The sequence below is a fragment of the Triticum urartu genome, chromosome 1A (assembly GCF_056163025.1).
Source record: "Triticum urartu cultivar PI428250 chromosome 1A, HENAU_Tu73, whole genome shotgun sequence".
NCBI lineage: Eukaryota > Viridiplantae > Streptophyta > Magnoliopsida > Poales > Poaceae > Triticum > Triticum urartu.
Window position 1 is genome coordinate 519,334,076 of NC_141873.1, and position 24,553 is coordinate 519,358,628.

A 24,553-nucleotide genomic window follows, 5' to 3' on the forward strand; every position below is an offset into this window, starting at 1 on the left:
ATGCGCCAAGATTCGTTCAAATTTGTGTTGCATTTCCTTTTTCCGGTCACAACATTGTGTAATATTTTTTTCAAAATGGATTGAGCCAATTCATTTTGGATTTGCAGGTTAGTTTTCCTTTTGATTTTGGTTGTTTTCGTTTGTTCTTTTAAAATTATTAGCTATTTTCATTCTGCTCATTCTTTTCTTGTTCTCTTTTTCTCTCATAATTCATTCTTTGAAATATGTTCGTGTGCTTTTTCATTTTTTCTTTTTGGCTTTTATTAATTATTAATTGTTCACATTTATTGTCATCAATTTTGTAACAATACTATCAGCTACATGTACATCTATCCACATGCAACTGCACACATCATATCCGCGTGTAACTATGTTTTTTTATTAATTCGTTATTCTTTAGCCTCGAAGGAAAACTTTGCAGTATGCATATCCGTTAATCCATGCACAAGTAAACACGTCTTACTACACATGCAATTGGTGAAGGAGTGGCCTTTGCGTATATTTCTCTTCTTTTTTCCTTTTTTCGTCTAGAGAGGGGGTAGTTGCATGTTTGTCAATAGGCACGCAACCGCAAGGGTCGTCCCCGACTACAACTGCATGTCTTCGACGCAACCGCAACCGCAACTCAACGGTTTGTTTGTCGGGAGAGGGGGATAGCTGCATGTCTATCAATAGGCATGCAACTACAAGTGTCGTCCCCGAGTGCAATTGCATGTGTTTAATGCGACTGCAACTTTGTGATGTTTTGTCAAGAAGGGAGAAGTTGCATGTTTGCCACTAGGCATGTAACTGCAAGTGTCACTCCCAGTGTCTGTCATTAGGCATGCAACTCCATGCCCACACACCCCGATCGAAACTGACCTTTGTTTTTTCTTTTGTAAGTGGGTTATGCAAGAGGTGTACAGTTGCATGTCCAACACTAGGCTTTGCAGCAACGAGTGTCGCCCCATCTACAACTGCATGTCTCCCTCCTGGCTGCAATTGGTCTTGTGTTTTTGTCGGAGGACGGCAGGAGAGGGATGGCAGTTGCATGTCCGATACTAGGCGTTAGGAGATATGGGGCCCAATTGCATGTCCCATGCTAGGCATGCAACTGCATGTCTTCTACCTTGGTCGCAACTGCATGTCTTATAACTTGGTTGCAACTCGACTTCCATTTCTTGTCGTACGGGGAGAGGCGCCATTTGTGTGCCCTACACTAGACATGCAATTGCATGCCTTCTAACTTGGTCGCAACTGGGGACCTTGATTTTCTGAGAGAGAGAGAGAGAGGCCCAGTTACATGGCCCACACCAGGCACACAACTGCATGTCTTCGAGCATGGCCGCAACTACATGTCTTATAATTTGGCTGCAACTTGACCTTTTCTGTTTGTCGGATGAGGTGAGGGGCCAGAATAGGCACACAACTACATGTCTTTTCTAACCTGGTTGCATTTTTGTATGCGCCTTTGTTTTGTTGGAGGTGGCAGCGGCAAGAGAGTGGGGGAGGGGGCAATTGTAGTCATGCAATTGCATGTCTTCCAACATGTTCGCAACTACATGTCTTCAAACTTGGTTGCAACCCATCTTGTTTTTGTCGGATGACGAGAGGGAGCAGTTTGCATGTCCCACTCTAGGCACGCAAGTGCATATCTTCTAACTTGGTTGCAATTGGGTCCCTTGTTTGTCAGAGGGGCGGCATCAAGAGAGAGGGGGGGGCACTTGCATGCTCAAATGTAGTCATGCAATTGCATGTCTTCTAACTTTGGTCGCAACTTGACTTTTTCTTCTGTTGGGCAAGGAGAGGGGTCAGTCGCATGTCTCCCAACATGGTCGCAACTTGACTTTTTTTTGTCGGATGAGGAGATGGGCCAGTTGCATGTCCCGCGATAGGCACGCAACTGCATCTTTTCTAACTTGGTTGCAACTGTAAGCGGCTTCCATTGTTTTATCGGAGGGGGCGATGACAAGTGACAGGGGCACTTGCATGCTTAAATGTAGTCATGCAACTGCATGTCTTCCAATATGGTCGCCACTACGTGTCTTCTAACTTGGTTGCAACACGACCTTTTTTGTTTTTTGTCGGATGAGGTGAAGGGCCAGTTGCATGTCGCAGAATAGGCACACAACTGCATGTCTTCTAACCTGGTTGCATTTTGTAAGCGCCTTTGTTTTGTCGGAGAGGGCGGCGGCAAGAGAGAAGCATGTCCAACTATAGCCACACAACTGATCTCACAACTAGCTTTGTTATTTTCTCACAGTGGGGAGTGGGCATTTTTCAAGATATTTTGGTCTTTTTGTTATTTTTTAAAAATCATGTACACATTTTTTTTGCATTGAATTTTTTTCCCAAGGAACCACAACAAAAAATTAATTTGTTTTTGTGGAAAAAAGAGCATATTAAAGCTGAAATAGTTACTTTTGTCTAGATCCAGGGACACATAAATGTTTTGTTGTGGTGGAATGGAGTATCTATAGACGGTGTGCTGCTCTTTTTCTGTTTGAAGTCTCTGGAATGTGGACCCAGGCTCAACATCTTTCTAGAGGTCACCCCAATGGTATTGTTTGAACTGAGAGACGAGCGGGGACAGAGAGAGAATGAGCGAGGAAGGAAGCCGCATCACGGGGGTGGGCACATCGAAGCTTTCCACGGCGGAAGTCCTCGGTGACAGGATGCTCGACGACGCGAGCGCCCCTCTAGACTCCAGTATGTGAATTTATTTCAATTTTTCATTTTTGATTTTGTAGTTTCTGTTTTTATTTCTATTTCTATTTTATGTTTTGGATTTGTGTTATTGTTTTTTTTCTAATTTAGTGATGTTTTGGATATTTATCTAAAAAATAATGCCACTCGTTTTTGCGCACACGTGGACCACACATTTTTTTCTTAATTTATTTTTCTTCTTCTTTGTGGCAAAAATATGTGCTCAAATAAATACAAACATGCTACATTCTTTTAGAACAACTACACTTTTTGTATGCATTATGTTTGTTTGAGACACACTATAGTGCAAATCGACTGAGAGAGCTGACACAGACACCCATATATTTGACAGCCTAAATACAAACAAAGAAAAGAAAATAAATCAATCTAAAAGAAAGAGAACAAAAAACAATAGAAGGCTGCCCACGTACAAGCAAGAAAAAAAAAGCCCAACACGAGACAAGCAATTTGGAAGAACAAAATAAAGGCAAAAGCAGCCCACATAAGAAGACAAGAAAAAAAAGACAAAAGAAAGCCATGTACACGTTAAACAAGCCCAAAGGGAAACGAAGGAACGACAAGGAAATCGAATCGGGCATCTGCAGAATGCTGACATCAGTCGACTTAGACTTCTCGACTGAGTTCTAAACAGGCCTTTACAAGAATGTCTGGTCCTCCTGCAAACCAGACTGCCGTACGTGGGGTACTACGGCCATACGCGGCCAACTCATGACCAACGACTACATTGCAAAAAAGTGTACCTTGTTCTACACTTAATTTAATTATTACTGGGACTGTGATTGTACTGCTATCTATGTGACCAACCCCTAAATTTTAGATTTTGATGGGATAAATTAATCAGATTTACAATTCTTATCTAGATGAGAATTAGTTATCTTTGCACATGTGCTGTGCCGCGGCCCATTGCTCGTTGGCATGCTCTTTGTCAGTTTTATTTATTTGACCGTTAGGTTATTGACCCATTGACCGGTTTGACCATTGAATTTTTAAGAAAGTTCATGGCAATGAAAAAGGTTTGTAGATTTCGAAAAAGTTCACTAATTCGAAAAAAGTCCACAAATTCTAGAATTTTTGAAAATCATGAATTTGAACTTGAAAGAAAACATGAATTCAAAAATGTTCATGAATTGAAAAAAATCACACTTCTAAAGAAAGTCCACTAGTCTGAAAAAGTTCATGAAGTTAAAAATAGTTTGTGCATCTGAAAAAATAAGTTTCACTAATATGAAAAGGTTAATTAATTTTGAAAAAAGTTCACGTATTTGAGAAAAATGTTCATGAATTTATGTAAGTTCATGATTTGGAAAAAAGGTGAACGGAAAAAAGAAAAATTGTAAGAAAACCGGTCAAACAAACACATAAAACCAGCAGGAAAAAAACGACTGAAAGCCACCCGAAGCTTCCCAAAACCATAAAAGAAAAAAGGGAGCCAGCGTCCCCGCTCGAGCTTTACAGTTCACGCGTAATGCTTTGGAGGGCCTGGCCCATCAATATAACGGGCGCCAAATAGGAAATGCGGCCACACTGTCACTGGTTCAGCATGGCCTAGTGAAGTGCTCTGAGTTTCTTTTTCTTTTTTGAAAGGATCAGTGCTCTGAGCTTGGTTACCATGTGGTGCTTTCCCTGAAAAGGAGGTCGAGTGGAGCCTAGTCCAAGGCCGCAAAGAAAGATGATGCACCCAAATAGGAAAAGCACTGGATGATCTTACCCTGTTGTGTCCACTAATGGCCTTACATGTCTACACCCAAGCTAAGCCTGACCACAAGGTTCCAAGTTTTAATTGGTGAAGTTCAGATTTTGTCCAGTACGGAAATTGAAATGGCACCCATTGTTTCTCAGAACTTTTTTTTTGTTTGAACAAAAAACTTCCGGTCTATTGATCTTCAATCATGACCTTACAACGAACACCAGAAATAATAAAAATTACATCCAGATCCTTAGATCATCTAGCGACGACTACAAGCACTGAAGCGAGCAGAAGGCACGCCGTCGTCATCGCCCCTCCCTCGTCGGAGCCGGACAAAACTTGTTGTAGTAGACAGTCAGAAAATCGAAGTGCTAAGACCCCATAGGACCGGCGCAGCAGAACAGCAACCGCCGCCGATGAAGAATAATGTAGATCAGAAGGATCCAACCTGAAGACACACGAACTCGTTTGAACAGCAAATGATCGCACTAGTTTTGAACATACGTATGCTAGACTACTAATTTTCAAAGATTTTTCTTAAAGAAGGTCAAGCTTAACCTCTCACAATATACAATATCCTCCATAGGCTCCTCAAAACAATACCTTGTCACGGAAAATTTTGTTAGCCTAGCAAATTCATGAGCAATCTTATTTGCTTCCCTATTACAATGTTCAAACCTAGTAATCGAAAAATCACAAGCCATAAAGTAGCAATCATCGAACACTACCGCCGCCGCTTCCGCTGATGTCCTCAATTCTTCATCGTGGCAATCACTTCCATATTGTCAGAGTTGACAATAGGGCGATTGCAACCCACCTTCTGTGCAAGGAGTAAGCCAAACCTAAGAGCCAATACTTCTGTTGTTACTACATCAGCACACTAATCCTTCCTCCAATTTCCGCCAACAATGAACCTTCCTTTATCATCTCTGAGAATAGAGTAAATTGCAAAAAACCACCACAATTGCGTCGCTTGGTGCGAAAAACCACCGTTTTCATAAAAGTTTGCAGAAACCACCGTTTTTCAGTAATTTTGTTGCACAGAGCACTAACTGGTCGCTTGACCGCGTTTTGACAAAAAACCTGACGTCCCGGGCCCAGCCGTCAGGCCACGTGGCAAGGGGCAGACGGCGCGCGCATGACGCCCGTTAGCGGCGCTCCCTTGACCTGGTTCGACCGGACCAGCTTGTCCCCGCGCCACCATTCCCCATCCTCTCGCTCGTGACCTAGTTCTTCTTCCCCCCCGCCGCCGCCGCCGTTGCCAGCTGAAATCAGTCGTCGGTGGCGACCGCAGCCATGGTGTCATGGAATGACGGCGAGACGAGCTCAGATTCGGTGTCGCAGATGGCACATGAGGTCGATGAGGAACCATATGTGAGTATCCCCACTGCTCTCTGGCTAGGGTTAGGGTTTGCGATTTTCGATTTTCAGATGAGAGATTGCATTTGTTTTGATTTTCTCCACTTTGCTCTACTTAGCGCCCAGCAACAATAGAGGACAGGGATTGGTCAGGCATTGATGCCACTGGAAAGCACCTTTGCAAGCATGGGAATGCTCCTGAGAGGCTTGTTGTGTTCGATGGGCTGAACACTGGCCGTAGATTTTATGGTTGCGCCAAGAAGGTCAGTAGCAAATAAGATTTAGATCTAAATATAGCTCTGTTACTTTATTTTGTTGGAATTCTTAGACATAGCTCTGTTTTTTAGATTAGAATTAATTGATTTAGATATAGGTAATGTAATGGCTCTGTTTTAGGAATGATGTAGATACTAACTTTACAGAACTGAGAGATGTTGTTTTATTGTATTGAAATATGTATAAATGATTTACATATAGGTAATGCAATTCAATGCTATGCTTTTTGTATTAAAGTAACCCAAAAAATTATGCACTTGTTTATAATTCACTTATCTGTTTATTGTATTGTTAACTAAAAGGAAAAAAATTGGTTGCAGGAGGGTAACAATTGTGGTGTTGTGGAATGGGTGGACAATGAATGGCCTTATGCACTAAAGAATTCATTGACAAAACTCTGGGATCTGTATAAGGAAGCCAAGGCAGGCAGAATTAGAGATAATTTAGCTAATGAGGAGAAGATCTCCAAGTTAGAAGCAGAAATTAAGATGGTACAGGAAAAGTACAACCAGCACATTCAGCTTACCAAGGACTTTTGTGAATCTGTTCAGAAGTCTGTGCACAAGGAGAATTATAGGAAAATAATGATGGATGTGGATGAGGAGAAGATACCTCTAGATGCAGCTGACAAGATGATCAACTTAGAGAAAGAGAACTTTGATCTGAAAAAGAAGGTTGAAGTGGTTGAAGAGGTTGCTCCTGAGCTCAAAAAGGAGAAGAAAAAACTTGAATATAACTTACATGACCTTTGGAAGGTTGGAGAGGAGAACAAGATGAAGCTGAAGATGGTGAAGGCAATCTTGGAGGAGTGAAGATGATGATGGAGTGCTTAAATTATTATGTATTTTCAGACTATTGTGTCATGTTGTTTGAGGCTATTGTGATGCTACATGTTGATCTATTCTGTCTTGTTGTTTGTGATGCTAGTTGAATTATGAGGTATGTTTGAGACTAAGTTGGGTTGAGCCTATCTTGTCGTGTCATATTGTCGAACCCAAATATATGGTTGAGCCTATCTTGTCGTGTTGTGTTGTCGAACCCAAACATAGGGTTGGTTCCTATTTTGTCGTGTCGTGTTGTCGAACCCAAATATAGGGTTGAGCCTATCTTGTCATGTTGTGTTGTCGACGGCACCCAAATATAGGTTGATGCCTACCTTCTCTTGTCGTGTTGTCGATGGCACCCCAAACATAGGGTTGATGCCTATTTTGTCGTGTCGTGATGTCGACGGCACCCAAACATAGGGTTGATGCCTATCTGAAATAAAGGGGCAGGATCAAGTCACTAATGCATTTACACATGGCCCCTTGGAACATTTGCACCTTTCCCCTAGAAAGTAAAATGTCTTCGCAAAACTTGCCTTAGACAGTTCCGTTGGTTGTTTCTCCTGGACCTAAGCACAATACGTTGATCTCCATCCGAGCTTGCACTTTTAAATCCAGAAAAAAGAATTAAGACAACGAAACTGAAACTTCCATAGATAATCAGATCATTAGTACCAGACACCAGTACTAGATCCAAACACCAGTACTAGATCCAGACACCAGTACTAGATCCAGACATGCTAAACACTAGCACCAGACACCAGTACTAGATCCAGCTGAATTACATGGCCACCAAGGCTAGTCAGATTCAGCTACTGCAAGATGAGGTACAGTCTGAGCGCAGTTACAGAATTAGAACCAAAACTGACCATGACAATGCCCAGTACTAGAACGAACCACTAAGTTGGTCGTGGCTTATCAGCAGACTAACAACTAACTAAACTTGAGAGCCGCGAGCCATGGAGTTTGCGCCATGTACACATCCATTGGTGGGCGCACATGAACACCTACATGATAAAATAAAGAATTAGAACCTAAAAAAGCCTTTCGAGAACAACCCAATCTTCTTCACTCTAAACTATTTAAAATAATTGAACAATTCATTTGTGTACTTATATTGAGAGGTCTCCTAGTGTCCAAATGATGGGCACACACACATGAGTAACCTGGTTCTCACCACACCAACCCTGTTTTAAGGATTCGGTACTTACATGTTCCTGTTACCTAGAAATTGACAGAATTAACCGTAGGTTTTATCAACAAATAACCAAACTTCTACAGGTTTTCTGTAATGAGAGGCATATAAGGAGAGTAACAAACCTTAGGTGATTCAGGTCAAGTTAGCCCAAAGTAAGCTTTCCATTTCAGTGATTTCCACTTGCTGTGAAATAATCATCCCACTTGGTAGGCTTCCTCTTCCTCTTCTGTCCATGTGAAGGACCAGCAGCAGCCTGACTTGCAGCAGCTCTTGGAGGAGCATAAGGTGCCCTACCAGCAGCTCTTGTAGTGGGTGTTGATCTGCTTGTCCTGGCAGCACTTGATGATTGTCTTTTGTTCTTGGGTGTGGGAGCTGCTTGCCTTGTGTTCCTAGTAGAAGTACTTGTAGATCTTGTGGGCTTTGGAGCAACTGGAGGCTTTGGAGCAGCTGGAGGCTTAGTAGAAGTAGAAGCAGTTGCTTGGTTCTTCCTATTGGGCTGGAAAGAGAGAAGAATGTTAGTATAAATTAGAGATCTGCAATGCAAAATGAAATGAAGGAAGAGGTTGTGTACCTCATGTTTGTTCTTTCTCATTAGAAGTGATGCCTTGAGTGCATGTCCACAGTTGGTGTACCTATGACCCTCTTTACCACAATTGCTGCATGATATTGTGCCAACTCTAGATGTATCTTTGGGCTTGGGCACCTCAAACCGACCCTTTCTTCTCTTGGTCTGCTTTCTTCCCTTCTTCTTCTTGAAAACTGGGGGGTCAATGTCTCTGGTAGGTGTCTTGGTCCAAAGATCAGGCCCAGGAACTGGGAATATAATAGGATTGTATGTTGCCATGTACATTTCTTTCTTGAAAAATGCAGAGACAAAATCCTCTGGATGCTGCTTTGATTTATATATGGCAGACACAGCATGGTGGCAGGGGATTGCTGTCATGTCCCATCTTCTGCACCCACAAGTCATTTGTGCCAAATTTACAGCATAAGTATTTTCCCCACTCTGAACCTGATAAAGATCTGGACCAGCCATTTGTGCCTTGCAGTTCCTAGCCCACTTCTTTGACTCCTCCAACTTCTCTGAGTATGTTGGAGTTATCTCCCACCTGGCATTTTGGCCCCCTATTCTTTTCTCACTGTACTTAACCATCAACTTGGTCCTAATACCCTCACACATTGTCTGGATTGGTTTCCCCCTTACATCCAAGATCATCTTATTGTATACTTCACTTAAATTGTTGACAACCAGGTCTGTCTTACAATTAGTGTCCATTGCCCATCTAGCCCATGTTTTCTCCTCTATCTTACTTAGCCACTCCCAAGCCTCTTGGCTCTCTTGTCCCAAGTTCTCCATGTTAACATCAAACCCATGTCTTGTATAAGAATATGCAGCACCATCTATATACTTTTTAAGTTCCTCCCCTCTAAACCCATTACTTTGAAAATTAGCATATATGTGTCTTAAACAGTATCTCTGAGGACAATTTGGAAAGACTGCATCTATGGCATTTAGAAGTCCCTGCTCACATGCAAATGCATAGTAAATACTTAACAAACATGTACATAAGAGAGTAGCAAACATGCAAACATTTACATAGACAACAAGCATGAACAATAAAGGAGAGAAGCAATTTTAATTAGAGCTCTAGAACTAACCTTCTGCCTATCAGAGATAATTGTATACTATCCAAACTGCCCTTTTTCTCCACCAATAGCTATTTTCAATTGTGTGAGGAACCAACTCCAGCTAGGTGTGTCCTCTACTTCAACCACTCCAAAAGCAATAGGATAGATATTGTTATTACCATCCCTTGCAGTGGCAGCTAGAATTTGTTGTCCTGTGCTCAGCTTTACAAAGCACCCATCCAAACCTGAAATAATGCACAATTTTAGGACTACAAAGATGATTAAATGTGCAATGTAAATAATTTGAAATTTGAAAACAATGAACATACCTATGAATGGCCTGCATCCTTTCAAAAAACCTTCAATTGATGCTCCAAGACACATGAACAACCTATGAAATCTGGGATTGGTACTTGGGTGCTCTCTCACAACTCTAGTAGTAACTATACATCTAGATCCAGGGTTTGTGTCAAGCACTGTCTGAAGGTAGTCCCTGATTCTTGTGTACTGCCTTTCCTGATCACCCAGGACCACTGCCAAAGCTAGTTTTCTTGCCCTGTATGCCTTGTTCTTGCCTACCTCCACACCAAACTTTTCCTTGGTGTTCTCTATCACAGTATCAACACATGTGCTAGGATCTGTCCTTAAGCTGCTCTCAATTGACTTTGCCACATACTTAATGGGCACTTTGCAGTTCTCACCAAGTACAGGACATGTGTGTTGCAGTTGGAGTTTCTTTATGCAGAAGGTTTTCTCTTTTCCCACTTGTGAGGCAGTCATATGAAAGTTGCAGCCCTCTTGACTGCAGTCAACTATTATCCTGTTCTTGCAATTCCTATGATAGTGGAAATTCTTCCTCTGAGTTACATGCAAGTTCACTAGAGCCCTTCTGAACTGATACACATCCTCAAAACACATCTGCCAACAAATTTGATCTTCAGGTTGTTGCAGTTCCTCATTATACCACTTCCTCACAGCTCTCTTCTTAGCTCTTGATCTCTTGCCAGTATTTGGCACATATCTTATCTCCTCCTCATTTGATAATTCACACTTAAAATCTTCCATGTTCTCATCAGAGGAGGGCACATAATCTGGTTCTATTGTTGCTGCAGAACTGCTGTGAGATCTGTCAGTTGGCCCTCTTCTAACTGGTAATTTTTGTGGTGGAGCTTGTTGTACTAAAACCTCATCCTCATCTGAACTATCCTCCTCACAGAAAAGATCTTCTGGATCTGTATCACCTTCCATGTGGTATTTAGGATCTTTTTTCTTCCTCTTTAGCTCACAAATCTTTTGCTTCAGTTCTGGATCATCAAGTTCTTCTCCTTCTGAACTATCATCAAATTGTTCTCCTTCTGAACTATCATCTACATTGTCATTTACAATGACAATCTCCTTCTCTTTCTCTTTCTGCAAATGGCAACTCTGCTGAGTTATCAGATACTCTGCTTGAGAGTCATCTGGCTGCATTGGGGTACACTCATGTGCATTAGCTTCAGAACTGCCTTGTGATTGAAACAACACACCATCATCATTTATCTCATAAACAATTGGATTACCAATCTCAGAAATGGGCACTTGATCTTCACATACAGCCCCTTTGTTAAGGTCTTTTAATGCAAACAAGTCAGGTTTGCTGGCACTGATCACAGTTATGTTCACTACTTTTTTCTCTGCATACAAATCAAGCATCTCCTCCACATTGTCATCTGACATAATCAGGTCCATCCCTGCATGCCCAGCACCTACCACCTTTGGATAGTACATTGAATAACTTCCATCATAACCTTGTTCCTCTTTGATAGCTACCAAATGACTGAATGTTATGTCAGACTCCCCTATCTGCCTCTCATAATTGTCTTCTCCAATGAAATTAAACCTGACATCCCAAATTTCATCATCCAAGCTACAAAAGCAAAAGAAAATAACAATGGTTAGGACTACAACCTTTTCCAGTTATAATTTACATCACACATGTACAAATTCTTCAGTTGTACAACCATGTACAACACAATTTTTTTACATCATCTCAGAAGTATTTAAATGCCTAAAACCTATACAGAGCATATAACAGAATTATTTACAACATTCAGAAGTATTTAAATTACTACAAACCTACTCAGAGCATATAAAATAATTATTTACAGGAATTCAGAACTAGGATTTTGCACAACCAAACAATTGCTACATCTTTGACAACAATAATTACATCTAACACATTCAACAGCAGTACTAAGTAAACAAGCTAGCTAACCCTAATTCTACATTTCACAGAGCTGGCAGATGCATAGAGGTAGGAGAAGGAAATCTTACTCGACACCGCCAAGACCAGAGGTATAATGGTGGCTTTGGCTAGGGTTGGCCTTCCACACCTTAGCCAATGCCGCCGCCGACCTGGCTCCCACGTCGTACGATGCCGACGACTGGCTAGATGCGGCAGGAACTTCACCGCCGCCGCCCGTCATCTTCACCGCGTTGTCGCCCTCCGGCCTCAGGTGCTCCTTCTCTCCTTCGTCTTCTCCTTCGCCGCAGCCGCCGCCGCCGCCGCTGCGTGTCGCCATGGAGGGCGCGAGAGAGAACTAGGTCACGGGCGAGAGGATGGGGAATGGTGGCGCGGGGACAAGCTGGTCCGGTCGAACCAGGTCAAGGGAGCGCCGCTAACGGGCGTCATGCGCGCGCCGTCTGCCCCTTGCCACGTGGCCTGACGGCTGGGCCCGGGACGTCAGGTTTTCTGTCAAAACGCGGTCAAGCGACCAGTTAGTGCTCTGTGCAACAAAATTACTGAAAAACGGTGGTTTCTGCAAACTTTTATGAAAACGGTGGTTTTTCGCACCAAGCGACGCAATTGTGGTGGTTTTTTGCAATTTACTCCTGAGAATAGCCTCTGCCGTGCCCCTAAGCATACCATGATCAAAAGAAGCATCAACATTCGGTTTAACAAAAACCCACAGGAGGAGTAGTCCATCCCCCTATTTTACCGGTTGCCTTAGGGGAGTTGGTATTAACATAGTTTGCCGTTATAGCACGATCCCCCATCGAAGTTTGATGGGCATCTTGAAACTTTTGTTCATGAACCAGTTTACGTATATCCCACCATAAATACCAAGCTGTTATAGCGATCACTTTACGTGTGTTCTGGAGACCAAATATAGATAATTCTTGGTCTGGCATAAGGAGTAAAAATTCAAAAATTGCCTCTCCCGGTCAATCGACGGCACAAGCTCTATTGATCACCTCATGCAATCCTAACTTGTCCCAAACCTCATTCGCCTTCTGACATAGAAACAAGATGTGTTTTATGTCTTCTGGCCCATTTGAGCATGATGGGCAGATGGGCAAAACTTTCATGTGTCTATTAGTAAGCGTAACATGGCACGGGAGGGTTCCATGTAATGTACGCAAATGAAAAAAATTTACCTTTGCCGGACAAGATAGTTTCGAGATCTTCCCCGGGATAGGATTAACATTGGTTCTATCCATACCATTTGTATGTTGCAATTTTCTCTTATGTTGTTGGTTCCATTCCTCCAAATAAGCCAATCGAATAGTGAACAAGCCATTTTCTGTGCAACTCCAAGCAATGAAATCTGACATATTATGCATAGGGAGGGGATCTCGAGCACCCTTTGTGCATTAATTGGCCACAATGTTTGTCTCACCAATTCTTCATCCCAAGAATTCATGAATGGATCAATAAAATCAGAGGCCTTTGACAGAAGATGCGCCCTTCTACAGTAATAATTTTCTTATTTGTACAATTCGGGATCCATGCATCTTTTCAAATATCAATATTTTGACCATTTCCAATTCGCCACATATATAAACATTCTTTAGAGAGTTAACTCCTACCATGATCCTTTGCGAGGTAAAAGAGAAACCCTTCTTTGGACTTGCGTTCATTAAACCGCCACCTAAAAAATATTTAGCTCCTAAGATTGCAGCACATAAAGATTCCAGGTTATCAATCAGCCGCTATGCTTGGTTGGCTAACAAAGCCAGATTACCGCTTGGCATGAGTGGTTCGCTATCTTAAAAAAAAGTTAGATGGAAACAATGTATATCTTGGAAGCCCACGCCTCCTTGGTCTTTTGGGACACATATCTTCCACCATGTCATCCAATGCATCCTCTTCTAATTGTCCTCGTCATCCCCACCAAAATTGTGATATTGCGTCAATGATTTCTTTGCAATTTTTTAGGAATTTTAAAGACGGATATAGCATAAGTTAGGATAGCTTGTATAACAGATTTTAGTAGAATTTCCTTTCCTCCAACAAATAATAATTTTTCTTTCCATCCACTAATTTTTGTAATATTTTGATCAATTAGATCCCGAAAAAAAGAAAGGTAACATACAAGCTACTCCCGAGTTCACAAAGTATTTATAGCAGATATTTTTCATAAAACGACTTCATGTATTTATAGGCGATGCATACTGCCGTTCGTAATCACTTCTTCGAAAGAACAATAGTGCCATCACAAACACTCTCAACACATTAATGGTCCCGGTGGAACTCCATGGCGGGAAAGGCAAATATCAGATGCAAGTTAAAGCCGAACAGTGTTACAAAAGAAGGACCACGGTGATACGCTACGCCCAATCACGGGCGAACAGGCATGGCCATAAGTGGAAGCAACAAAAGCAAAGCAGACATGAAGCAGAGCACATCAAAGGACAAGCACAAGAGCACTACGCCCATATGTAGCAAAGCCATTAGTAACCAGACCACACCTGTTGGAAAGGCTCCGACACACATCAAACTTTCACCGCATGTCAACTGTTAGCGGCCAGTGAACCGGCCAATGCAAAGTTCGGTTCATGGATCCATCCCTAGTGCTACTACTACCGTACATTTGACCAAACAGATCGGCGGGATCGAGGATCGGCGGGGGTATAACTATGCAGAGGACATGCTCATTTTGTTTGTTGATGTGACATTACGAGTCATGGAAACATACAAGCTGCCCCGCGAAAAAGAAAGGAAATATACAAGTTAGGTGTTGATTTCACAAGTATTTATAGCGTATATTTTTCATAAAATGACTTCAAGTATTTATAGCCACCCCGCAAAAAAGGTATTTATAGGCAATAAGAGCATCTACAGCCGGGCGTCTAAAACCCTCCTCAAACGCCCAGGCAGGTCGTCTGGTCACTGACCGATCATAATTTTTCGATCCAAATGGACGCCTCAAACGGGCCTCAAACACCCGGGCTGACCGACACCCCTCATATCCAATCCAAATATGGAGCAGATATGCGGGCGCCCGGACACGTCCACCACGTCTGACTGACGAATGGGTCCTAGCCGGAAACACCCTAAAACCCGGCAGTCCAAAGCTCGTCTCCTTAGTTGGACCGGTAGCGCCGCCTGGTGCAACTCCAGCGGCCGCGTAGTGCCTAGCCCAGCTATTTAAGTCGACCGACGGTATCAAAACCCTACCATCCATCCATATTTTCCTCCTTCTGTACACCACCGCCTCTTTCCACCCCATCCGTCCGCCTAGTAGCCATGCCCCCATGCCGCCAGGTGAGGAGCGAGCCATTTCTGACGCCGGAGCGTCGGCTCGAACTCCTTGGGCATATCCGGACGCGAAGCCCGGATCGTTGCGGGGCTGCCTCCGGATGCAGTGGATCCGGAGGAGGAGTTTTGGAGGTGGAGGAGGAGGGGAAGGATGATGATGTGGGAGACGCTGGCGACACGGGTCTGCAGGCGGAGCAGCAGGCCATCCTCGATTCCCTCCGGCCGGAGTCGGCAGCGGAGGCCAGACGCCGTCACCGGCAAGAGATGGAGGCGGAGATGCTCGCCTACATGGATGAGGTCGAGCAGGAGGAGGATGAGCTGGAGCCCTCCTACCCGCCCGTCCAGTCGGCGCCCGGCACCGTCGTCGACGAAGAGTAGCTAGTGTAGTACATAGGATTGTTTTGCATGCTTTGTATGGATTTAGGGGAGAAAATATGAGAGAGGCAGATGCAAAGTGGCTAATTTAAGGCGTGACCGGTCACTATCCGCGGACGCGGCCGATCGCGTCCTCGGGGGTTTAAAGGGCCGGATTTGCAAAGTCCAGTTGTAGGTGCTCTAAGAGCATCTACAGACGGACATAGCAAATATGAACCCCTAAATGCCCATGGACGCGCCCGGTCAGTGACCGGGCGTGTCCGTTTTGAGCCCCTATTTGCCACACTTTTTATTTTTCTTCTCATATGTCCAGCCACTTGCACGTGATTGTTGGAGATAAGAAAGAGAAATAAAAGAATGAATAAAGAAAGAGAAAAGGTGGTCCGGGGTGGAGCCGCATCCTACGTGGCGGAATGCCCGGGCGCGTCCGCGAGCCCTCATATCCTCCCCATATTTGAGATGGATACGAGGGTTCACGGACAGCCCGGGCGTATAGGGATGATACAAGGGGTCCGGTTTGGTCATGTTTTTCCTTCTCTCTCCTGTCCGGTCACTAATCGGGCGCGTCCACGGGCGTATGAGAGATGGTTTGAGGCACCCGGCTGTAGATGCTCTAAGGCCAACTCCAGCGCATGACCCCAAGCGGACTTCTGTTTTGCCCGGATTATGTCCATTTGGGTAGGGCAATGGGGCCGTGTCCGGGCCTATCCTGGGATGCGGCGGCTGTGCGCCCAACACGCGGTCGCATCCTGTTCGTCATGGCCAAAAATGCCCATATATTCATATTTCAATGTTCAAAACTAGTTTGCACGTCCAAATATTAATTGTCTGAAAATAAAAATAGTTTTACAACCCAATCGAAATTGTCTCTCATAAAATAGTTTTACAACCAAATCGAAATTGTCTTGAATGAACATAAGAACCAATACATCTATTGGTTGCCAATGTGAGTCTACATGTACTCAATCAAATCATTTTGAAAATCCAAATGAGTGTGCCAATCGCGCAGTTCACGATGAAATTGGGCAAGCTGTTCAAACATGGCCGGTTCTTGGTGCAGGGGCTCAACATTTTCACCTTGAAAATCAAATCCTTGGTCGAAGATGTTGTTATCACGTTCATCCTTGACGATCATGTTGTGCATGATCACACAAGCAATCATGCATCACCTCCCAAAGCTTCCCCTTCATCCCATGTCAGTGCAGGGTTTCGAATGACCCCCCATCGGGATTGAAGCACACCAAAAGCACGTTCCACATCCTTTCTAGCACTCTCTTGCATTTGGGAAAATCTCTTTCTCTTCTCACCTTGGGGGTTCCAGATTGTCTTCACAAAAGTTGACCACTCAAGATATATACCATCAGGTTCCACATCCTTGTTGTACTGGTGGTCGTTGATCTCAAAGTTGACAGGTGGGGAGTGGCCTTCTGCAAGCCTTGCGAAGACTGTAGAACGCGGCAGCACATTGATATCATTGTGAGAACCTGCCATGTCGAAGAAAGAATGACATATCCAAAGATCCTGCGAAGCCACCTCTTTTAATATGACAGTGCATGCTTTAACATGCCCCTTGTATTGGCCCTGCCAAGCAAATGGACAGTTCTTTCACTCCCAATGCATACAATCTATGCTGCCAAGCATGCCTGGAAAACCTCTAGTTGCGTTGGTTGCCAACAACCTTTCTATATCAGCGGCATTTGGCTGCCTCAAGTACTCAGGGCCAAACACTGCCACTACGGCCTTGCAGAAGTTGTATAGTGAAAGCAGACATGTGGACTCACTCATACACACATACTCATCCACCAGATCGCCTGGAATTCCATATGCAAGTATGCGAATGGTCGCGGTGCATTTCTGGTAAGAGGAGAATCCAAGCTTGCCAAGGGCATCCGTCTTGCACTCGAAGTATGGGTTATGAGCGACCACTCTCTCTCGGATACGATTGAACAGATGCCTTGCCATACGAAAATCACGACGGAATTTATCCGGCTTGAAGAGCGGGGTGTTGGCAAAGTAATCGGCATAGAGCAGGGCATGGCCTCTCTCTTTGTTGCGGTCCAGGTTGGGAGCATGGCCAGGGACTGACCCCCTGTACCGAGGAAGCTGCCGTTCAATGTCGTCGTGAATGACCAGTGCAGCCACCACAAGATCTTCGTCATCCAAGGACGAATTGTCCGATGAATAAATGAAGTGGTGGAAGAAAAATTCATCTCCACTGTCCATACCTTTGTGGGCAAAGTGTCAAACATCTTGCGGTCGTGGTGGCAAAGAGGTCGCGATGATCACCTCGATGCAGCAGGGGTGGTTGGCGGCTGGCTACTGGCCGCTCTAGAGCACTGGGCAGAAGCTGCCATGGTCCATATCTGTCGCCAGCAGTCGTATCCCGTCGGGCACCGGCTACGACGGCGATGACCAAATCTCCTCCAAGCGACGGCCAAATCTCCTACGAATGCGCGGGTGTGGTGGCGGCCATGTCGAGACATGGTTTGGTATGGACTGCCGGGGAGGGGGGTGAGCAGTGAGGAGGCGGCCGGAGAATAGTGGCGGCGCCGGTGGCGTGTTGGGGTGGGGGAGAGCGGGTGGAGGCGTTGGAGGTGAATGGACTGCTAGTGTCCCCGACAGGTGGGCCACGGGGAGGACAAGGGCGTACGTCCAGCCCGTTCGCGCGATGTCCGTTTCACTCCAAACTCGGTGCAAGTTTGGGCCGGGAATGAGTCGAAAACGGACGAAATTCGGACATTTCTCCGTTTGTGGCCGCGTGTTGGGCCGCGCTATTCGTCCGTTCTATCCCAAACGGACGCATCCAGACAAGATGAGGTCGCGCGCTGGAGTTGGCCTAACATATTGCGGTTTGTAATCACTTCTTAGAAAGAACAATAGTGCCATCATAAACACTCTCAAGGCTCAAGACATTATGGTCCCGGTGGAACTCCATGGCGGGAAGGCAAATGCTATCAGATGCAAGTTAAAGGCAGGGCCGGCCCTGGGGCATGGGCAGGGGGGCGACGGCCCAGGGCCCAGCCCAGGGAGGGGCCCATGATGTAGTGCACATATATAATATAGCCAAGCAAAAATAGGTGAGAAAAAATTATGAGAGAAGAAAAACGAGATGAGGTAGGCCGATCAGATAGCAGGTAGCGATTAGCGAAGCGTCAAGCACGCCGCACGGCAGGGCCGCTCGTTTTGATTGTGAAACAAATCAATCGAAGATCTCGCGGACGCCTCGCTCGTCTGTTCGTCCTCTTGTCGTTGTGGTCGCCTCGGTCACCGTTGTGCGCGTCGCCCGCCGTGCGGCAATCCAGCAGCCGCAGCCCGCAGCAGTGCGTATACGTATGTATGTGAGCAGTGAGCGCAACCCACAGCAGTACGTATACGTATCTATGCATAACTCTCTGTACCATGTTCCTGATCCATCCCTGCAAACCCCAATTTCAGTAATTTCTTTTATTTTTTAGAACATATTCAACTATTCATCCATGATCCATCCTATAATTTCAGTGTTCACGAAGTTCCAAATTTTAATGTATAGTTTTCGAATTCAATCTTTCATAGTATGTATTCAACCATTCTTTTTTTTGTCATTCTATGCACATGTCTAGGGTTCCAATCATCCAAATCATCCGATGTATAAATTTCTAATTCCTTGAATAATTTTTTCTTTATAATATTAAGACATTAGCCCGCCATGTTGCCTAAGAAGCATTTGTCAGTTGCTCAAACAAGGAGAAAAAAGATAGAAAGGGATCTAAAGATTCAACAACTGAAGGGTACTTAAGTATTATTGTTGTCGATGGAGTCAGTTGAATTTGGTTCTTATTTGAGGTAACACTTCCGCTTCAGTACAACCCCCCTAAACATATATCATATCATGTTACTTTTAATTTTCTATCTTTTTAGTATTTCTGTCGTAATATGACATTGTTCAACAATTATTATGTTTAAGTTTATGTACCACACACGCGCATACATATATATGATCTTAGGACATAGGGGCACATAACATCGAGTTCGCCTAGGGCCTCCCAAAACACAGGGCCGGCCCTGGTTAAAGCCGAACAGTGTTACTATGAAAAAAGGGACCACGGTGATACGCTACGCCCAATCACGGACGAACAGGCATGGCCATAAGTGGAAGCAACAAAAGCAAAGCAGACATGAAGCAGAGCACAGCAAAGGACAAGCACAAGAGCAGAGCACTACTACCATATATAGAAAAGCCATTAGTAACCAGACCACACCTGTTGGAAAGGCTCCGACACACATCAAACTTTCACCGCACGTCAACTGTTAGCGGCCAGTGAGCCGGCCAATGCAAGCTCGGTTCATGGATCCACCCCTAGTGCTACTACTACTGTACATTTGACCACACAGATCGGCGGGATCGAGGTTCGCCCCAGCGCCGCGCCCAGCGGCACCGGCCACCGCGGCATCGGCATGCAGCATGGCAGGACGCCCACGCCCCCGGTCCAAGCTTAGGTACGTAGCTTTACATCCGGCCAGGTCACCCATGGGCCACGGCGTACGGAGGCCGGCATGGCCGGAGCAATCAGCAGCTCCCGTCGTGTACGTGCGTCGACACGTACGAAAGCTCCCAAGGAAGTATGTCGCGGCGATGTATGCCGTACGTTGGCCGGCTAGGACCGGTGGCGGTCGGCGTGTGGCGTGGCGACAGGTGGCGCCTCGAAGGGGGCCAGCCGGTTGTCGCCGAGGCGAGAGCGGTAGGCCGCCTTCTTGTACTCTCCCCATGTGAAGTCCCTGTAGAGGGGCAAGCTCTGCGTCCCCGCCAGCAGCTGCGGCAGCGGTGCAATCCTCTGCGCCAGCGGTGGCCCGCCGAAGTAGATCATCGACATGCGCGACTTGAGCCCGTTGCCGGCCACCACCCGGTGCCGCACGCTCCTCAGCCTCCCGTTCGTCAGAACCTGCACCGACCCCGACCGATTGGTTAATCATTGTTCCTGTCGCCGCCGTACGCCGGTCGTCGTCGGTCCGTCCGTCCGCCGGTGCATGGGATGGGCCTGAGGGAAGGAATGTGTGTACCTGGAGGGAGTCGCCGACGTTGACGAAGAAGGCGTCGCGGTTGGGCGGGACGGACACCCAGCGCCCGTCGTGGAGGGCGACCTGGAGCCCGGGCGTGCCGTTGGAGTGCAGGATGGACACCAGCTGCGGGTCCGTGTGCTCGCCGAACCCGGTCACGCTGCAGTTGGGCGGGAGCCCCTGCAGCAGCGGGCACGGCGGGTAGTGATTCACCCGGAACACCTGGTCGCTCGCCGCGTCGCCCGTCACCATGTCCGCCAGCGCGCCCCGCGGCGACACGCCCAGCCCCTCCGCCACCATCTCCAGCACCGTCCTCGCCAGCCCGCGCATGGCGCCCACGTAGTCGTTGATCGCGTCCCTCAGCGCCGACGTCGGCGCCGGGGAGGCCTTGGAGAGCGCGTCGCGCTCGATGGCGAGGAGGAGGTACTCGACCCACCCCATGTCGCCATTGCGCCCGATGCGCTTGCTCCCGTACCCGAACGGGTCGGCGGGGCCCGACGCGTCCTTGTCCGCCTGCGACGACGCGAAGAACCGGACGGCCTCCTCCTCCAGCCGGTCCACCACGCCCGCCGGCACGCCGTGGTTCACGACGCTGAAGAACCCGTAGCGCTCACACGCGCGCACCACGTCCGCCGCGGCGCCGGGGCCGGACAGGTCCACGGCCGGGACGCCCGAGAAGCTCTCCCACGCCTCCGGCGTCCTCAGCAGCGCGATCTGCTCCAGCGCCGCCGGCTTCGCGAGGACCACCATTGCCAAGAAACAGAGCAGAGCTGGGCCAAGCAAATAAGCAGGGCAAGCGATCGATCCCCGAACCAGGCAGGGCCGACAAGCTACTACTATCGCAACAGTGGCGCACTGGTGATGAGAACTCGAGCTGTGGTGGCGCACGAGTGGGAGATGGGGAGTGAGGAGGGCGTTCATGGCGCGCGCGTATATATAGTGGTGGCGGGGGGGAGGAGGTCGCCGATGGCAGTGGCGGTTGCCAGTGGGCGCGCGGGGGGCCGAAGAGGCGGCGACGTACGTACGCGGCGGGAATGCGGGTAGAGAAACGAATGGGAGGGAATGGACAACGTTGGTAGGAGCTGTTCACCCCGTGTCGTGTGGGTGCACGCATCGGTCGACTGACCTGTCTGGACTGCCTTTTTCGTATTGAGTGAGCCCGGAGTTGCCGCGAACTGAATCCCCGGCGTGGCGATTAGCCGGGAGGGGCGACGTGTGCCGATGCCATCCGCCGGTGCGCTGGGGTCCGGGAATGAGGAGGGTGATGGGTGCTGTGGCCGATGCTACGCTGCTCAATCATGCATGGACCGACGGGCGGTGTTCCTGTGCGCACCTGTGTCTTTCTTTTCCAACTCGTGCTCCTATACGAAGCCTGTTGCCAAGGGCTTCCTATCTTCTTCTCCTTTCTATTCCTATTCCCGGTTAGGGGCATCTCCAACCCATATTCTCAAACTGCCTGCATACATTCTCAAACTGCCCGCATACATCTAAATCATGCAGTCCGGACATGTTGTGTCATCTAACGCGGGTTTGTATCAGCCTGCCTAGTGGTCCTAACTTATTTTCCACTGCAAAACTGAGACAAAGTTTTTTTTTGAGGAGGGGGGGGGGGGGGGGGGGGAGCTTTGCCGGAGTCTGGACAGAAGCCACGTAGGATTCTGACACCCCGGCCCACTAAATCCCCCCTATCGGTCCCATTTTCTTCCAATCCACCCCTTCTCCCCCTGACTTTGCATCCGCGTCCTCCTCCTCTGGCACCGTCGATGTACCTCTCCAGCCGGTACACAATCGTTGGCGGACCTCCACAACCAGCACCGACGCGCCCACTCGCCTTTTATGACGGTGGCGTTCACCCCGGAACCGTCTGTAGGCAGGTACACTCCACCCTGCCGATGTCGTCCATGGCGGTCACCAAGCCCGGTAGGTGTTCTGTCAAATACCATTGAGCTTATTTTCGAACGCCATGTTGTTTCTTAGAGTAGATAGCGGAGTACTTGACCATGGATGATAAGTTGTTGTGGCGATGTGTGGTTGGCCGATTTCGTAGGCAAGAGCAGATGGGGGCCCTTCTAGCAGCGCTCGCGTGCATGATTTGTTTCACGCGTGAAAACACATTGCGCCCTATGACATGCACATCATCCATGATTGCAAGGTGAGGTCATTATCATATCGTTGCCACGCCATCCAGACCAACGTCACCAAATTTTGTGGCGCGGTTGATATGCTGGAGGCAAGGTGGTCATTGCGCGTGGCAGCCGAGGAGATTGTAATTTTGGTTCTTCTTGCTCAACTTGTCGATTGAATCATTCATTCACTCAATGTTGCTCTACGCATCGTGTAGCTCGTACGCGTTGTCATGATATACCATAGGATAGAGGGACGGCAATTTAGGTACATACACTCGTGGATAAAGTTGAAGGGGCAGTATGTGTGAGACGACATGATCCGTTCATGAAAAAATTCTTGAATATCCAGTTAATCTCGCTGAATTTGAACTATTGTTATGCTGGACTTATTTGCATGATATGTACGAATGATTTGTGCTATTTTCTATCCAAATTTGATGTTTACATGAATTTCGTCTGGTTAGCTGAAACCCGACTTGAAATGTATGCGGACAGCGTTGGGTGACCGCCTCCACATCCGCGTCCGCGGACTGGTCTCCTGTCTTTATAGGTCAACGTTGAAGAAGTCAATAACAAGCTTTTTCAAAAGGAGCGTTCACAAACGTCAACATTTAAAGAAGACCGGAGCTGCGAGCTTCAAATTTGACGAAGCCGCTTCTCACAAGTCACAACGCGGACCCTCAACATATATTAACTATGGCTATTTTTAACGCGGACTCTTAAATCATCCGCATATGTTTAAATCGTGCGGTCCCAACGTGTTTTGCAACTCAATGTGGGCCTATATCCGTCTGCAGGCCGGTCCAGACGTCTTTTTCCCGCAAATCAGAAGCAAGCAGGGGAGAAGGGGTGCGGGAGTCCAGACCAGTGCCACGCACACGTCCGACAACCCTGGCCTAACCATAAACCCTTTCCCTCTCTTGCGCCCTTTCCAATCTTGATCAGTGCTTTACGGAAGCGGAGGCTACTCTTCCCCTTCCACTAAATAAGCATATTTTCCGGGGCTCACGGCGGTCCGGTGAGCTTGCTGTCGGACATGGGGAAGACATGTCGTGGGAATGGAGCTCCGCTGCGGCTGGCGATATACTAGGTTAAAATAGTAGCATAGTCCGGCATAGTTAGTTGAAATATGTCTGAAAAATGTAAATGCTTTCGTTCGGTTTATATGTAAATCAACCGATTTGTATGTAATCTGTCTGGTTTGCTGAAACGTGGTTTGGATTGTATGAGGCTACAGTTAGATGGACGGCTCCTGCATCAGTGTCCGCGGACTGGTCGCCCGGTCCGCGGACAGATGCAGATAAATGGAATACCTTAATTTGGTAATAAATCAAGGAAAGTGGTTTATATATTTTGTGCTTGCAAGAGTCAACGAGATTTTGTTTCTTTGGCGTATTGTCCCAAGAAGATTTAGCAAATGTGAGCATTTTTCCTTCGGTCGGTGCTTCTGGCGGGGTTCTTGTGGTCTAGAATGACGGCTCTTCATAATAATTTAAAGTAATATATATGTGTCTTGTCACCCTTACGGGAAAGCAAAATTCATTAATTGGTTTTCAAACATCCAAATTCCTGATGACACTGACTAGATTTTCATGGGTGAATTCAATTTTACTGGGGATACTTTTGACAGAAACATGTGAGGTAGAGATATTTATGGCATGTTGCTCTTTAAGGAGGCCATCAATAATTTAGGGCTAGTTGGCCTTCTTAAAGGCGGAAATTTTACTTGAAGCAACATGCAAGAGAGGCCTCTTCTTGAGTAACTAGATTTGTTTTCACCTCTGCTTCATGGATGACTTATTTTCCTACTTCCAATGC

The 24,553-nt window shown here is 46.5% G+C and overlaps 4 protein-coding genes across 4 annotated transcripts; 1 reads left to right on the forward strand and 3 right to left on the reverse strand.

Annotated features, from left to right (window-relative positions):
- Positions 1-5,689: 5,689 nt before the first annotated feature.
- On the forward strand, positions 5,690-6,840 carry LOC125533029 (uncharacterized). Its single transcript, XM_048696833.2, has 3 exons — positions 5,690-5,767; positions 5,872-6,015; positions 6,349-6,840. Exons 1-3 carry the CDS (start codon positions 5,690-5,692, stop codon positions 6,838-6,840), a joined length of 714 nt encoding a protein of 237 aa, XP_048552790.2.
- Positions 6,841-8,216: 1,376 nt separating this feature from the next.
- On the reverse strand, positions 8,217-14,499 carry LOC147992151 (uncharacterized). The gene is made up of 3 exons (XM_087538946.1): positions 14,476-14,499; positions 8,622-9,266; positions 8,217-8,546 (listed from the first exon to the last, which is right to left on the reverse strand). The coding sequence occupies exons 1-3, from the start codon at positions 14,497-14,499 to the stop codon at positions 8,217-8,219; spliced, it is 999 nt and encodes a 332-aa protein (XP_087395072.1).
- Positions 14,500-16,733: 2,234 nt separating this feature from the next.
- LOC147992152 (uncharacterized) lies at positions 16,734-17,798 on the reverse strand. The gene is made up of 2 exons (XM_087538947.1): positions 17,198-17,798; positions 16,734-17,059 (listed from the first exon to the last, which is right to left on the reverse strand). Exons 1-2 carry the CDS (start codon positions 17,796-17,798, stop codon positions 16,734-16,736), a joined length of 927 nt encoding a protein of 308 aa, XP_087395073.1.
- A 2,262-nt stretch (positions 17,799-20,060) lies between these two features.
- LOC125524765 (gibberellin 2-beta-dioxygenase 3) lies at positions 20,061-21,545 on the reverse strand. Its single transcript, XM_048689796.2, has 2 exons — positions 20,613-21,545; positions 20,061-20,494 (listed from the first exon to the last, which is right to left on the reverse strand). The coding sequence occupies exons 1-2, from the start codon at positions 21,528-21,530 to the stop codon at positions 20,210-20,212; spliced, it is 1,203 nt and encodes a 400-aa protein (XP_048545753.2). The 5' UTR covers positions 21,531-21,545; the 3' UTR covers positions 20,061-20,209.
- Between the last annotated feature and the right edge of the window lie 3,008 nt (positions 21,546-24,553).